Genomic DNA, 14,041 nt, shown 5'->3' with positions numbered 1-14,041 from the left:
TCTAAGTAAATTTAATGTGTGTCCTATATTCCCAGATATATATATGATGATTAAGATCACGTTTGTTTGCTTGAGACAGCACCATTGAGATAGACTGTTGAAATGCAAGGACCTCCTAAGATTAAAGGATCACTATAGTGTCAGGAAAACAAACTCGTTTTCCTGACACTATACAACCCTTAGGTCCCCCCCACCCTCAGGGCCCCCCTCCCTTGACGCTGAAGGGGTTAAAACCTCCCTAAGATGAATAGTTACTTACTTTAATCCAGCGCTGGTGACCTCTCCTCCCACTCCGACGTTGGCTCCCGAGTGGAGCTGAATGCGCAAGAGCCGCGCGCGCATTCAAACAGTCCATAGGAAAGCATTTCTTAATGCTTTCCTATAGACGTTCTGCACGCTGAATGTGATTTTGGCATCCAGCGTCGCAGAAGCGCCTCTAGTGGCTTTCAGGAAGACAGTTTCTCTGAAACTGCTACGTTTACATCTGAAGGGTTAAAACCTGAGGGACTTGGCACCCAGACCACTTTATTGACCTGAAGTGGTCTGAGTGACTATAGTGTCCCTTTAAAAAAAAAAAATAACCGAACCTATTCTCCTTTCACAATAACCAACTGTCTACCATTGTTCATTTGTATTATATTTAACATTTATAACATTAAAGCAAGGATCTTTTTTTTTTTCTTTCAAGAATGTATAGTACAAGTTACTGTTAATTTTACAATTCTATATTTTTTTCCCCTTCCACATAAAGGATGATGGGGACCAGGCGGCCACAGTTGAGGAACTAGAGAAACAGATTGAGAAATTACTTAAGGTAATATGTAATGCTATGGTAATGGATGATCTGTAGAATATTATTTAACACATAGAATGCATTTTCTGGAAGCATTTTGGCTGACCCAGTCAGTATCCGTCAATTAGGGAGAACCTAACCTTGGTGTGGGACTGCGAGTACATTAATAGTTAGTATTCTTATTTTTAAAAACAGGGGAATGTCCAAACGAGTTACTCCATCCAAACACAGTGTGGAGTTACAATACAGTTTTTCGTTGGGGAAACCCTTTAAAATAAAGTGAGCCACCTGTGATCATGTGTGTACTTGTTCTGGCAGTTGTTTTTTGAGTTTGTTTTTTAATGAATGGTTCTGTAATTTAGACGGTAATCCACGCTGAGTCATTGCATCATATGCAAATTGCCACTCTTGAAACTGCTGAAATGCTAAATATTAACAGTTTGTTTGTATCTTGAATTAACAGCAACAAAATCAGATCAGAAGGAAGTTATTTGAATCCTCCCATTCCTTGCGGTCAATGATGTTCGGTCAGGATCGGTACCGGCGCAGATACTGGATTCTTCCCCAGTGTGGTGGGATTTTTGTGGAAGGCATGGAGAGTGGAGAGGGTAAGGCTACCAAGCCCAGACATAGTGTTATCTACAATATATTTTTGTTATTTTGTTTCTCTTTGTGGAAAATAGAATTGTACAATTAGTTTTATGCTGTTTTATTTTAATAAAATCTTTTACAGTTCCAAGTAATTTTATTCATGGTTTTTCATAAATAAAATTACTGCTGAATGCTGAACTACATATCTCGCAAAATCCTTGCTGAACAGGGATTTCCGAGACGTGCACAGATCGCTCACTGAAAACAGTGGAAGGGACAGGATTGACATGGTATAGAGCCCTATAAAGATAGGCTTACATCACATCAGCAAAGGCGACCTCTTCTGTTTTGGATCCTAGAATCTCAGACAAGGGAAAAAAAAAATGCTCCTAGTGTATTATCCTTAATATAAGTGTAAGTATAGAGAAGTACGGCTCACCTTTTGAGGAGCCAGTTATACTAGGCTCTCAGTATGTTGCTCAATGTACCTTTAAGGGGGCACAACACTTTTTTTACGCAGGAAGTTGCAGGAACTCACTAGACTTGAATTTGCCAATATACTTTATTAGATAAGCATCAAATATAAAATAATTAAAACATTAAAAGTAAGGCTTACTTTTAATGTTTTAATTATTTTATTTGTTTATTTTTTTATTTCCCTCTCGGAGATCCTGGGGACCAAAACAGAAGAGGTCTGGTATTACCCTAATATACCTCTGCTGATGCGATTTAAGCCTATATTTATAGGGCTCTATACCATGTTCATGTGTGTTTCATTTAAACTTATACCACTCTAAGTTTGTATTCCATAACACACAATATTTTGTTACCCTTTATCCTGTTTCAGCTGTATGTCTTCATTATTTTCACCCTTCCCTTTAGGGGTAAGTGTGGATTTTAATATTTCAGCGCTCCACTGGATTTACATAAAGTGGCTTGTATCCACTTAGTTCTCTCACTTTTATTTTGCATGATTTTGTGTTAAGTTGAAGGTAGTTACATTCAACCTTCCTCACATATGTTTTTGCTACTTACGTGTGTGTTGCAGTTACTATATTTATTGATTTTATGTTTATTTAAAGGATCACTATAGGGTCAGGAACACAAACATGTATTCCTGACCTTATAGTGTTAAAATCACTATCTAGCCCCCTCATGCCTCCATAAATATATTTTAAAAATCTTACTGCATTCAAGCCTAAAGCTGTGACTCTGCATGCTGTTAGACTCAGAAAAACAAGGAGGTAGATCAGGGGCAGAGCCAGCATGATTCCAACACAGCCCTGGACAATCAGCATCTCCTCATAGAGATGAATTGAATCAATGAATCTCTATGAGGAAAGTTCAGTGTCTGCATGCAGAGGGAGGACGCATTTTAGGCAGCCATGACCCAGGAAGGATCTCTAACAGCCATCTGAGGAGTGGCCAGTGAAGTTATCACTAGGCTGTAATGTAAACACTGCATTTTCTCTGAAAAGACAGTGTTTACAGCAAAAAGCCTGAAGGGAATGATTCTACACACCAGAACAAATTCAATAAGCTGCAGTTGTTCTGGTGACTATAGTGTCCCTTTAGGTGCCTTCATTGCACAGTACACTTTTTGAAGGGACAGGATTGTCTGAAAAATCTAACCCTCTTCTTTGTCTATTAAGAAAATACAGTTTAGCAGTAAAAAATGGATATTAATAAGAAAACACTTGTGATTAATTATTGCATCTTTGTTTCTATTAATAATGTAAAAGTGGGATTTTTTGAATATAATTTTTTAATAACAAGTGAATTTCCATTGGTTTTATTATTAAAATGCATTAATACTTGAAATGATTTATCATTAAAAGTGCACTCAAAGAACCATAACCACTTTAGCTCCTTGTAGTGGTTATAGTCCTTCTAATATTCTGGAAAATACTTTGCTTTGAAACATTCTTAATTATTTGTAGGTCCAGAAGAAATGGCCAAGGAAAGAGAAAGACAATGGAAAGCAGACAACATCCAGGTAAAAGAAGAGACATTTGAAAGCTTTGATGAAAAAGTCAACGGTTTGAACCCAAGTAATGGAAACACTAAAGATCACAGGGATAAGGACAGCACAAACTTGTTTCTTCAAAAGCCAGGCTCCTTCTCAAAACTTGGCAAACTGCTGGAAGTGGCAAAACATCCTGAAATGGACAACATTACCCAAAAACCAACTGTTTCGCCAAATGGATGCTCCATACCATACCAAAATAACTCGCGGAATACTTCCATCAGCCTGCAACCAAGTACATCTCAGAGCAATCCTGAAAAAACAGACTTGAACCCATTCAGTCCAGTTGTGAGTGGATCGGGAAAGTTTTACAATTCTCCAGTAATTGCCAATGAGCAGCTGCTTAAAACTCTTACAGATCGGAGTAAGCAGTGGTTCAGCCTGCTGCCGCGGTCACCATGTGATAATACATCACTAACTCACGTAGACTCATCAACACCTAATCCTTCCACAACGCAGTCTTGTATGCCTTCTCAGTCGCCATCTCCGGTTCCTTCTCCAATCGGGAATTCATCGTCTTTACAGAACCCCATTGGGTTAAATCCATTCACAATGAATCCTCTTCAGGTAAGCAGTAGTGCCCCAGTTGCTGCAGAGCAATAATGTGATACATCTTTAAATTGCAGCTTCCGTGAAACAAAACACTTCACAGCTATTGATATGTTACCTCATTACAGTGTGAAATCTCTAGCAAATGTACGGAATAGTATTGTTCATCAAGTCGTTTAATTTTTAAACCGTAAACTGAAAAGCCAAATAATATTCTCCAACACTGCCGTAGTCCTAACAAAGCTTAATGGCTAAATTCTTCTAATTTATGTTGCATTACACTGTATAGTTTTCAGCATACAGATATGGTTATCATTGGCATGCAATGTTGATATCAAAAGGGACATAATGTATTATTATTTTAATTTGTACATACGTGCAGAATAAATATATTTACATACATACTTACGGATATAATGTTTGAATATTTAATTAGATAAAACCCGGTATGCCTCTCATGGGACTTCAGTTTTGCGGATGGCCATCGTCTGTAATGCCAGCGAACCTTCCATTTTCCTCCCCAATTCCTGGTCTGGGGTTAGGATTACCCGAAGGGAATAATCATTCGTTCTTGACACCCAACGCTTCATCAAGCAAAAGTGAATCTCCTGCTCCACACAGTGATAAATCAGTGTGTACACCCTCCTCTGCTGTTGAGATACCGAAACCAGTAGATTTTCCTACTGCAAGACCTATACCAGAAGGTGGGCACACTTTTCTTATGTACGCTTAAAAGTCAAATTCTGTGTGGTTACAATGTCTAAATTACTCTTTGTGCTTTAAAAAAAAAACTCGAACCATTTTATCAAGAACCTGATGGCAACATATTTATATTGGTTCTAAAAATAAGCCCTAATGCGACAGTTTAATTATTGCAATTTCTGCATTATTACCTATTTTTTCCTCTTTCGCCTTCCTTTTTTTTATCATAAAAGAAATGCGTTATGGTTGGTGGAGAATAACGGACCTGGAAGACCTGAAATCTTTGCTGAAAGTTCTTCATCTCAGAGGAATCAGAGAGAAATCATTGCAAAAGCAAGTTCAGAAGCACTTTGATTATATTACTCAAAGCTGTTTGAAAAATAAAGATGGTAAGTAGTGAATTGGTATTTCTGGGGACCCAAATTCCATTCAAAATCCTAACTATTCTGAACTAATTGAGAAATACATATATAGAACACTACACATAACCAATATAACAAAAAAATTTTATATGAAGGTTTACTAGCAATTTGCAGGATTTTGGAAAACAATGTCATGTTGATAGTGTTTTTCCTTTTGGGGGGGGCTCCCCCTAAATGACTATATTTGGTAATCTGTTGTCCAGTCACTGTTTTTAGATTGTCCCCAATGGTTTTGACAATGTAGAGTAAACCAGTTATAGTTTGGGTTAAAGGAACACTCCCAACATCTAAAGTTCTTTATGTATGAAGAGTTTGTGCTTTTTTTTTTTTTTTTCAGACAACCGTTCCTGTTACTTCCTCGTTATTTAGTTCAGTGGAGCTAAACTTCTCATTGAGGTGCATTGAGAAGTCTGTGATTGGACAGCTACAAAAAGTCTGGGCGGGGTTAGAAAGGGAGGGCTTGCAAGGGCTGCAGACAAGAGAACTGCAGGTTTTGCAAGTTGTTTGTAGGTATACCCCCAATGCAAAAAAGCATAGTTAAAGGCGGGCATGTTTTTATTGGAAATAAAGATAAAAGCATCCAGGAGCTTATCACATATACCTAATAGATGTTATATATACAATGTATGTAAAATACAATATTATTACAATCTTAAAATTCCAAAGCACTTAAAGCATCCAAGAAAGGGTTAATGTGCAATTCCTATATATCAGCAATGCAATAGGGGCAGTGGCGTGTCCCTTTAACCCCTTAAGGACCAAACTTCTGGAATAAAAAGGAATCATGACATGTCACACATGTCATGTGTCCTTAAGGGGTTAAAGAGCATTTAAAGCGAAACTTTCAATTTTCTTAAAGTGTCAGTACCTGTTTCCCTTGGCCCAGTAAATGTTACCGAAGCATCTACTAGGGTTAGGAATGCCGCAGATGATATTTCACATCTCCACAGCACTTCCAGATGCCACTACAGCCACCTGCCTTTGATGCTCCAGGTGCACACTTGAGTGCTTAGGGATCTTCCTCCAAAATGTTGTACCAGTGCACATGTACAGTCAGGTCCATAAATATTGGGACATAGACACAATTCTAATCTTTTTGGCTCTATACACCAAACAAGACGTGCTTTAACTGCAGACTTTCATCTTTAATTTGAGGGTATTTACATCCAAATCAGGTGGACGGTGTAGGAATTACAACAGTTTGTATATGTGCCTCCCACTTTTTAAGGGACCAAAAGTAATGGGACAGATTAACAGTCATAAATCAAACTTTCACTTTTTAATACTTGGTTGCAAATCCTTTGCAGTCAATTACAGTCTGAAGTCTGGAACGCATAGACATCACCAGATGCTGGGTTTCATCCCTGGTGATGCACTGCCAGGCCTCTACTGCAACTGTCTTCAGTTCCTGCTTGCTCTTGGGGCATTTTCCCTTCAGTTTTCTCTTCATCAAGTGAAATGCATGCTCAATCGGATTCAGGTCAGGTGATTGACTTGGCCATTGCATAACATTCCACTTCTTTCCCTTCTTTGGTTGCTTTTGCAGTATGCTTCGGGTCACTGTCCATCTGCACTGTGAAGCGCCGTCCAATGAGTTCTGAAGCATTTGGCTGAATATGAGCAGATAATATTGCCCGAAACACTTCAGAATTCATCCTTCTGCTTTTGTCAGCAGTCACATCATCAATAAATACAAGAGAACCAGTTCCATTGGCAGCCATACATGCCCACGCCATGACACTACCACCACCATGCTTCACTGATGAGGTGGTATGCTTTGGATCATGAGCAGTTCCTTTCCTTCTCCATACTCTTCTCTTCCCATCACTCTGGTACAAGTTGATCTTGGTCTCATCTGTCCATAGGATGTTGTTCCAGAACTGTGAAGGCTTTTTTAGATGTTGTTTGAGGCTCACTATTGGTTTACATCTTGTGGTGAACCCTCTGTATTCACTCTGGTGAAGTCTTCTCTTGATTGTTGACTTTGACACACATACACCTACCTCCTGGAGAGTGTTCTTGATCTGGCCAACTGTTGTGAAGGGTGTTTTCGTCACCAGGGAAAGTATTCTTCGGTCATCCACCACAGTTGTTTTCCGTGGTCTTTTGGTGTTGCTGAGCTCACCGGTGCGTTCTTTCTTTTTAAGGATGTTCCAAACAGTTGATTTGGCCATACCTAATGTTTTTGCTATCTCTCTGATGGGTTTGTTTTGTTTTTTCAGCCTAATGATGGCTTGCTTCACTGATAATGACAGCTCTTTGGATCTCCTATTGAGAGTTGACAGCAACAGATTCCAAATGCAAATAGCACACTTGAAATGAACTCTGGACCTTTTATCTGCTCCTTGTAAATGGGATAATGAGGGAATAACACACACCTGGCCATGGAACAGCTGAGCAGCAAATTGTCCCATTACTTTTGGTCCCTTGAAAAGTGGGAGGCACATATACAAACTGTTGTAATTCCTACACCGTTCACCTGATTTGGATGTAAATACCCTCAAATTAAAGCTGAAAGTCTGCAGTTAAAGCACATCTTGTTCATTTCATTTCAAATCCATTGTGGTGGTGTATAGAGCCAGAAAGATTAGAATTGTGTCGATGTCCCAATATTTATGGCCCTGACTGTATGTGTTGCTATACACCAGAATGTGCAATTGCAAGTTGCCTAGCATTGTATGAACATAGAATTCAATTACTTAAGACAGGTTCCGTAAAGTGTTGTGCTCTCCTTTCATTACTCTGCTCCCATCTCTTGTAGCTGCTATTATCGAAATTAGTGGACAAGAAGAATATGAGCTGACTCAAGACCTTATTGAGAACTGGTCTGTGGAAGATCAGGAAATGGAGGTGGACATGGCAATCCTTCAACAGGTGGAAGAGCTTGAAAGAAGAGTTGCCTCTGCTAGTTTGCAAGTAAAGGTATTGGTTTCACACTGTCATGCTCTTACTAGAGGCCAGATGTTTGACGTGACGGCAACTAATGATCTTTCAATAGAACATTTTCTGTGCCTGGTTGTGTTCTTCTAAAACCCCAACTGCAGCAATTTATTCTATGGAAAGTACATTGTGATTTGACATCCAAATTGGAAAATACAAGGAAAAAAAGCCAAACTGGAGATTTTCTCCAACTAGGCTGTTTTAATGTTTCTATCCACTGAGTTGCAAATTACAAATTGAACGGCCCTTTGTCATTTATGTATATCTACATAAATAAATGCAGATGCCTGTCTCTCTACCACTAAACCTCTCATTTTATCATGTGCCTAGATGCAGCCCAATGCTGATAAATATCTGTGTCTGTCTGTCTATGTAACTGACCAGTTGCTTCTAGAATGACTATAAATAATAAATCACAGGAAGATATGTATGGAAACCTGTAGTAACCTTTTTATTGCTGCTTAGGGATGGATGTGTCCAGAACCTGCCTCCGAGAGAGAAGACTTGATATATTATGAACATAAGTTAGTCACAGATTGGCACATGGAGCACGATGGCGAGCCCACAGCAGATGAAGGAGGCAATACAAATGCTCTAGAACGGAAGAGTGACAACCCTCTAGATATAGCAGTAACCAGGCTGACTGACTTGGAGAGGAACATAGAGCGAAGGTATCTGAAGAGCCCCTTAAGTACCACCATTCAGATCAAAGTGGATAATGTGGGCACAGTTACTGTCCCTGCTCCTGCACCATCTGTTAATGGTGATGGTGACGGGTAGGTCATTGAAATTAATATAACACATTTATTGTGCTTCTTTGCCAATGGAGCTTATTTTCTCTTGCTTGTTATATACGTATATTCCTGTTTGTCTTCTACAGATGTTGTTATCCTGCATGGTGCATTGTACAGTCTTTTCGTTCTGTATGTCAATAATCCTGCAAAGTTAAATCTTTCCTTTTATCTGGTTGTGACTAAGCTTCAAGGCGGATAGCCGGTCTGTGCTCTACATTTAATTAATTTGCATTAACTTTGCACACGTTGGCTGTTTATCTCTGTTTTGTCACTGCTTGGCTTTCAATGTCATTATTACCCTGTTGTGAGTCGAGGAAAAAAAAAAATCAATTCTCGTTGGGCTTCCATTATCTCTTTTTGTAGAACCGAAGATGACATCGCCCCAGGTTTGAAAATATGGAGGAAGGCGCTGTCAGAGGCACGGAGCGCAGCTCAAATCTCATTGTGCATCCAGCAATTACAGAAATCTATCGCATGGGAGAAATCCATTATGAAAGTTGTACGTTTTTGTTAAGCTTATTATTAAGTGAGATAGAAAGTCAGAAAGCGTGTATGGTGGAATTAGTTCGTTTTTAATGACCCCAATGTCTATTTCTTACACGCTCCTCAGTACTGCCAAATCTGCCGTAAAGGAGATAATGAGGAACTGCTGCTCTTGTGCGACGGCTGTGATAAAGGATGTCACACGTACTGCCATAAACCTAAAATCACTGCTATACCCGAGGGTGACTGGTTCTGCCCTGCTTGTATTGCCAAGGTAATGTCGATTATCACAGACTTTCCAAGACACCCATCCATTCTTTGTATTCTGTATTTTCATATTTTGCTTTTGACATGTTATGAATGTAAATGGTTGGGAGTATCAGTTGAAGATATATTGCACAAATAGTCTTGCTGATTGATAAGCAGGTTCCATGATAATTGATAAGTCTCCAGTTCCATGTCATCGCTGTTGGCAGTCAGTGTGCATCAAGTAAGCATAGGGGTAGCGCCCGGAAAAGAATCCACCATCTCTACAGTAGTTTTCCATTGAGGGCTGGTTCATTTTTTATTTAATTTTTTCTAAAATATACACCTTTATTTTCAGGCAAGTGGGCACACTTTGAAAATGAAAAAAGCTAACTTGAAAGGTAAAAAAGGTTCTGATCCAAAGAAATGCAAAAAATCAACTGGTGACATGGAAGATGATGATTCTGCAGTGACGGGAAATTCTGGAAAGAAAGGGAGTAAAGAACCAAAAAAACGAAAGCTGGAAGAGAATAGTTTCAGTCCCACAAAACAAGAATGTTCTCCTCCTTCTAAGAAAGCAAAAACCACAAAGGAGGATTGGAAAGATCTCAACCTGTGCAGGTATGTGTGCAAACACCTAGGAATGATTCTTGGATGAATAAAGGTGCATACAGCAGGTCCTATGAATCAGCCACTTTAAAACACATATCCGTGCTTCTCTCTATCAAGAAACAGAGTGTGTGTTTGTGTGTGTGTATACAGTTGCAAGAAATGGTATGTGAACCCTTTGGAATGATATGGATTTCTGCACAAATTGGTCATAAAATGTGATCTGATCATCATCTAAGTCACAACAATAGACAATCACAGTCTGCTTAAACTAATAACACACAAAGAATGAAATGTTGCCATGTTTTTATTGAACACACCATGTAAACATTCACAGTGCAGGTGGAAAAAGTATGTGAACCCTTGGTTTTAATAACTGGTTGAACCTCCTTTGGCAGCAATAACTTCAAACAAACGTTTCCTGTAGTTGCAGATCAGACATGCACAACGGTCAGGAGTAATTCTTGACCATTCCTCTTTACAGAACTGTTTCAGTTCAGCAATATTCTTGGGATGTCTGGTGTGAATCGCTTTCTTGAGGTCATGCCACAGCATCTCAATCGGGTTGAGGTCAGGACTCTGACTGGGCCACTTCAGAAGGCTTATTTTCTTCTGTTTAAGCCATTCTGTTGTTGATTTACTTCTATGCTTTGGGTCATTGTCCTGTTGCAACACCCATCTTCTGTTGAGCTTCAGCTGGTTGACAGATGGCCTTAAGTTCTCCTGCAAAATGTCTTGATAAACTTGGGAATTCATTTTTCCTTCGATGATTGTAATCCGTCCAGGCCCTGACGCAGCAAAGCAGCCCCAAACCATGATGCCCCCACCACCATACTTCACAGTTGGGATGAGGTTTTGATGTTGGTGTGCTGTGCATCTTTTTCGCCACACATAGTGTTGTGTGTTTCTTCCAAACAACTCAACTTTGGTTTCATCTGTCCACAGAATATTTTGCAAGTACTGCTGTGGAACATCCAGGTGCTCTTGTGCAAACTGTAAACGTGCAGCAATGTTTTGTTTGGACAGCAGTGGCTTCCTCTGTTGTATCCTCCCATGAAATCCATTCTTGTTTAGTGTTTTACGTATTGTAGATTCGCTAACAGGGATGATAGCATTTGCCAGTGACTTTTGTAAGTCTTTAGCTGACACTCTAGGATTCTTCTTCACCTCATTGAGCAGTCTGCGCTGTGCTCTTGCAGTCATCTTTACAGGACGGCCACTCCTAGGGAGAGTAGCAGCAGTGCTGAACTTTCTCCATTTATAGACAATTTGTCTTACCGTGGTCTGATGAAGAGCAAGAGATACTTTTATAACCCTTTCCAGCTTTATACAAGTCAACAATTCTTAATCGTAGGTCTTCTGAGAGCTCTTTTGAGCGAGGCATCATTCACATGAGGCAATGCTTCTTGTGAAAAGCAAACCCAGAACTGGTGTGTGTTTTTTATAGGGCAGGGCAGCTGTAACCAACACCTCCAATCTCATCTCATTGATTGGACTCCAGTTGGCTGACATCTCACTCCAATTAGCTCTTGGAGATGTCATTAGTCTAGGGGTTCACATACTTTTTCCACCTGCACTGTGCATGTTTACATGGTGTGTTCAATAAAAACATGGCAACATTTCATTCTTTGTGTGTTATTAGTTTAAGCAGACTGTGATTGTCTATTGTCGTGACTTAGATGATGATCAGATCACATTGTATGACCAATTTGTGCAGAAATCCATATCATTCCAAAGGGTTCACATACTTTTTCTTGCAATTGTGTGTGTGTGTGTGTGTGTGTGTGTATATATATATATATATATATATATATATTTATTACACACCCAAGGATAGCATTACTTTGTCGTTATGTATCTTTTAAATTACACGATATTTTTAGGTTATTGTTAAGAAGCTAGTGTAAGGATTATTATTTAGTGGAATATGTACAGGTTAATGTTTTTTTGTGTTTTTTTTTTTGTGTGTGTGCACGCGTGTCCCCCCCTCCCCCAATAATCACAGGCAGACAAGATTGATATCTACCGGTGCTACCCTAAGAGCAGGACACAAAATGAGAATCCATCTACCGGTGCTGTCCTGACTTTAAAGGAACCCTAGCACAAAATTAAATATAATGTATTTAAAATATCAGTGCCATTATATTCCTATAATTCACAGATCATGTCTAAACTCTATGAAAACTAGTTCCAGTCGATATAAATGTGTTGCACGCTTATTAAAAATTAACTATTGGTAGTTTACAACATCATTTAAATGTTTTTAATTCACCTGACCCCTAGCTGCACTTGCAGCCACTACACCTAAATGGTTACTCTAATCATCATAACCAGTACACCTCCAGTAGCATAGGAGTATAAATCTGTAGGTGCACAGTGGAACTCCAAGCAAGTCAAGGGTGTTTGCAGTAACATAGTAAAACCAAATGTTGAGACTTGAAAGCATATGTAATTATGCATTTTATGCAGTCTGCCTCTTTGTCAACCAAACTGTGAACCTTTTCTCATAGCATCATCTTGTCTGAAATGGAATCTCATGAGGATGCCTGGCCTTTCCTACTTCCTGTAAACTTGAAACTTGTTCCTGGCTACAAGAAGGTTATCAAGAAACCCATGGACTTCGCTACAATTAGAGAAAAACTGAGCAATGGACAGTAAGTAAATGTGTCCCCTACATTTAAGAATTACTACCTAGGCCTAGTTTAAAGTATTACCATGCAGTTATGTGGAGGGCACAGCTAGAGTTTATAATAGAAATATGCCCAGAGGTTATTAGTTTGGTTTTATTTTCAGTACAGGCAGAGAATGGTTTGGCCATGTTTTGAATGTGTTTGTAATATGTATCCTTAAGTGGGCTACATTTCTTTCTTTCCATTAGACATATTTTGTATGGGCTCCTGGACAGCTAATTTGTCATCATTATTGTTCTCCTATGGATTCGAATATCTGATGAGAATCTGCTGATTATAATCTTTGGTACTACAGGTGTCTATTTTCCAACTGCAATGCCAAAGGTTAGCTTTGAATGGAGTGTGGATGGATAGGACTGTGGCCAGCACTGCATAGCAACTGATGAATGCCATGTACACAAGTCATCCTATTAAAGCAGCACTGTCACCACCCCCTGAAAAATGAGTATCTTGTATAGATAGAATCTTTTGAAGTACACATTATGAAGTACACATTTTGACTGTGCTGGAATTTCACTGAAATTCCCAACCCAGTCAAGAGATACACAGAGACAAAGTACTACTACTACTTTGTCACTGTATATTTCCACTGTCTGACTTTCTTAGATCCTTGGCGGAGCTACAGTGTCAATCCCGACAGCCATCACCAGTGTCAAATGCAGGGAATTGGCTCTGTCTATGGAGGATCCCGCAGGATCCCCATAGACCTCAATGCTGTACTCTTGCGCGTGTGCAAGATTTGGCTCTGAGAATGTACTCTTGCGAATGTGTGAGAATTGACTTGACAGGATCCTCCATAGACCTCAATGCATGTACGAGAATACAGCAGTGACGTTCGCGCCTGGCGCTTAAGAGGACCGGCTAGAGGTACATGGTCGTGCCCGTGAAGGACATGTTCCGGTACGTAAATGTCACCGTTACCGGCACTCCATGGCCACCAGATCAACAGTGGTGATGTTACCATTGTGGGTCTTTGCAAACTATGTAAAGTCCCCAGGCGCTGACAATGCCACTTTAAACCACTAATACTAGAGGGAGTGGGGTTAAGTGATAGTTCTGCAGCTCTTTGGCTATAAGCAATCAAGTAGATTGTCTACCAAACAAATTAATGTGTCTTGAAGTTATTGCATCATAATGGCTAAATAAAATTTGACGTTAGATTGGCAATAGTCTCACGTCTGGCATAACCTTGTTTC

General features: G+C 39.5%; 1 protein-coding gene across 13 annotated transcripts in view; it reads left to right on the top strand.

Annotated features, from left to right (window-relative positions):
• BAZ2B (bromodomain adjacent to zinc finger domain 2B) overlaps positions 1–14,041 on the top strand; it is a 217,099-nt gene that overhangs the window by 201,583 nt on the left and 1,475 nt on the right. For all 13 annotated transcript variants that reach the window (XM_063429646.1, XM_063429654.1, XM_063429653.1 and 10 more), the window contains 11 exons: positions 752–814; positions 1,257–1,401; positions 3,325–3,977; positions 4,396–4,663; positions 4,895–5,050; positions 7,845–8,005; positions 8,489–8,799; positions 9,181–9,316; positions 9,428–9,574; positions 9,905–10,167; positions 12,666–12,809. In XM_063429646.1, coding sequence (XP_063285716.1) covers positions 752–814; positions 1,257–1,401; positions 3,325–3,977; positions 4,396–4,663; positions 4,895–5,050; positions 7,845–8,005; positions 8,489–8,799; positions 9,181–9,316; positions 9,428–9,574; positions 9,905–10,167; positions 12,666–12,809 — 2,447 coding nt within the window. The remainder of the gene's footprint in view (positions 1–751; positions 815–1,256; positions 1,402–3,324; positions 3,978–4,395; positions 4,664–4,894; positions 5,051–7,844; positions 8,006–8,488; positions 8,800–9,180; positions 9,317–9,427; positions 9,575–9,904; positions 10,168–12,665; positions 12,810–14,041) is intronic.

The sequence above is a fragment of the Pelobates fuscus genome, chromosome 8 (genome assembly GCF_036172605.1).
Source record: "Pelobates fuscus isolate aPelFus1 chromosome 8, aPelFus1.pri, whole genome shotgun sequence".
NCBI classification, from domain to species: Eukaryota; Metazoa; Chordata; class Amphibia; order Anura; family Pelobatidae; genus Pelobates; species Pelobates fuscus.
This window is presented reverse-complemented; position numbering and strand designations above follow the sequence as displayed.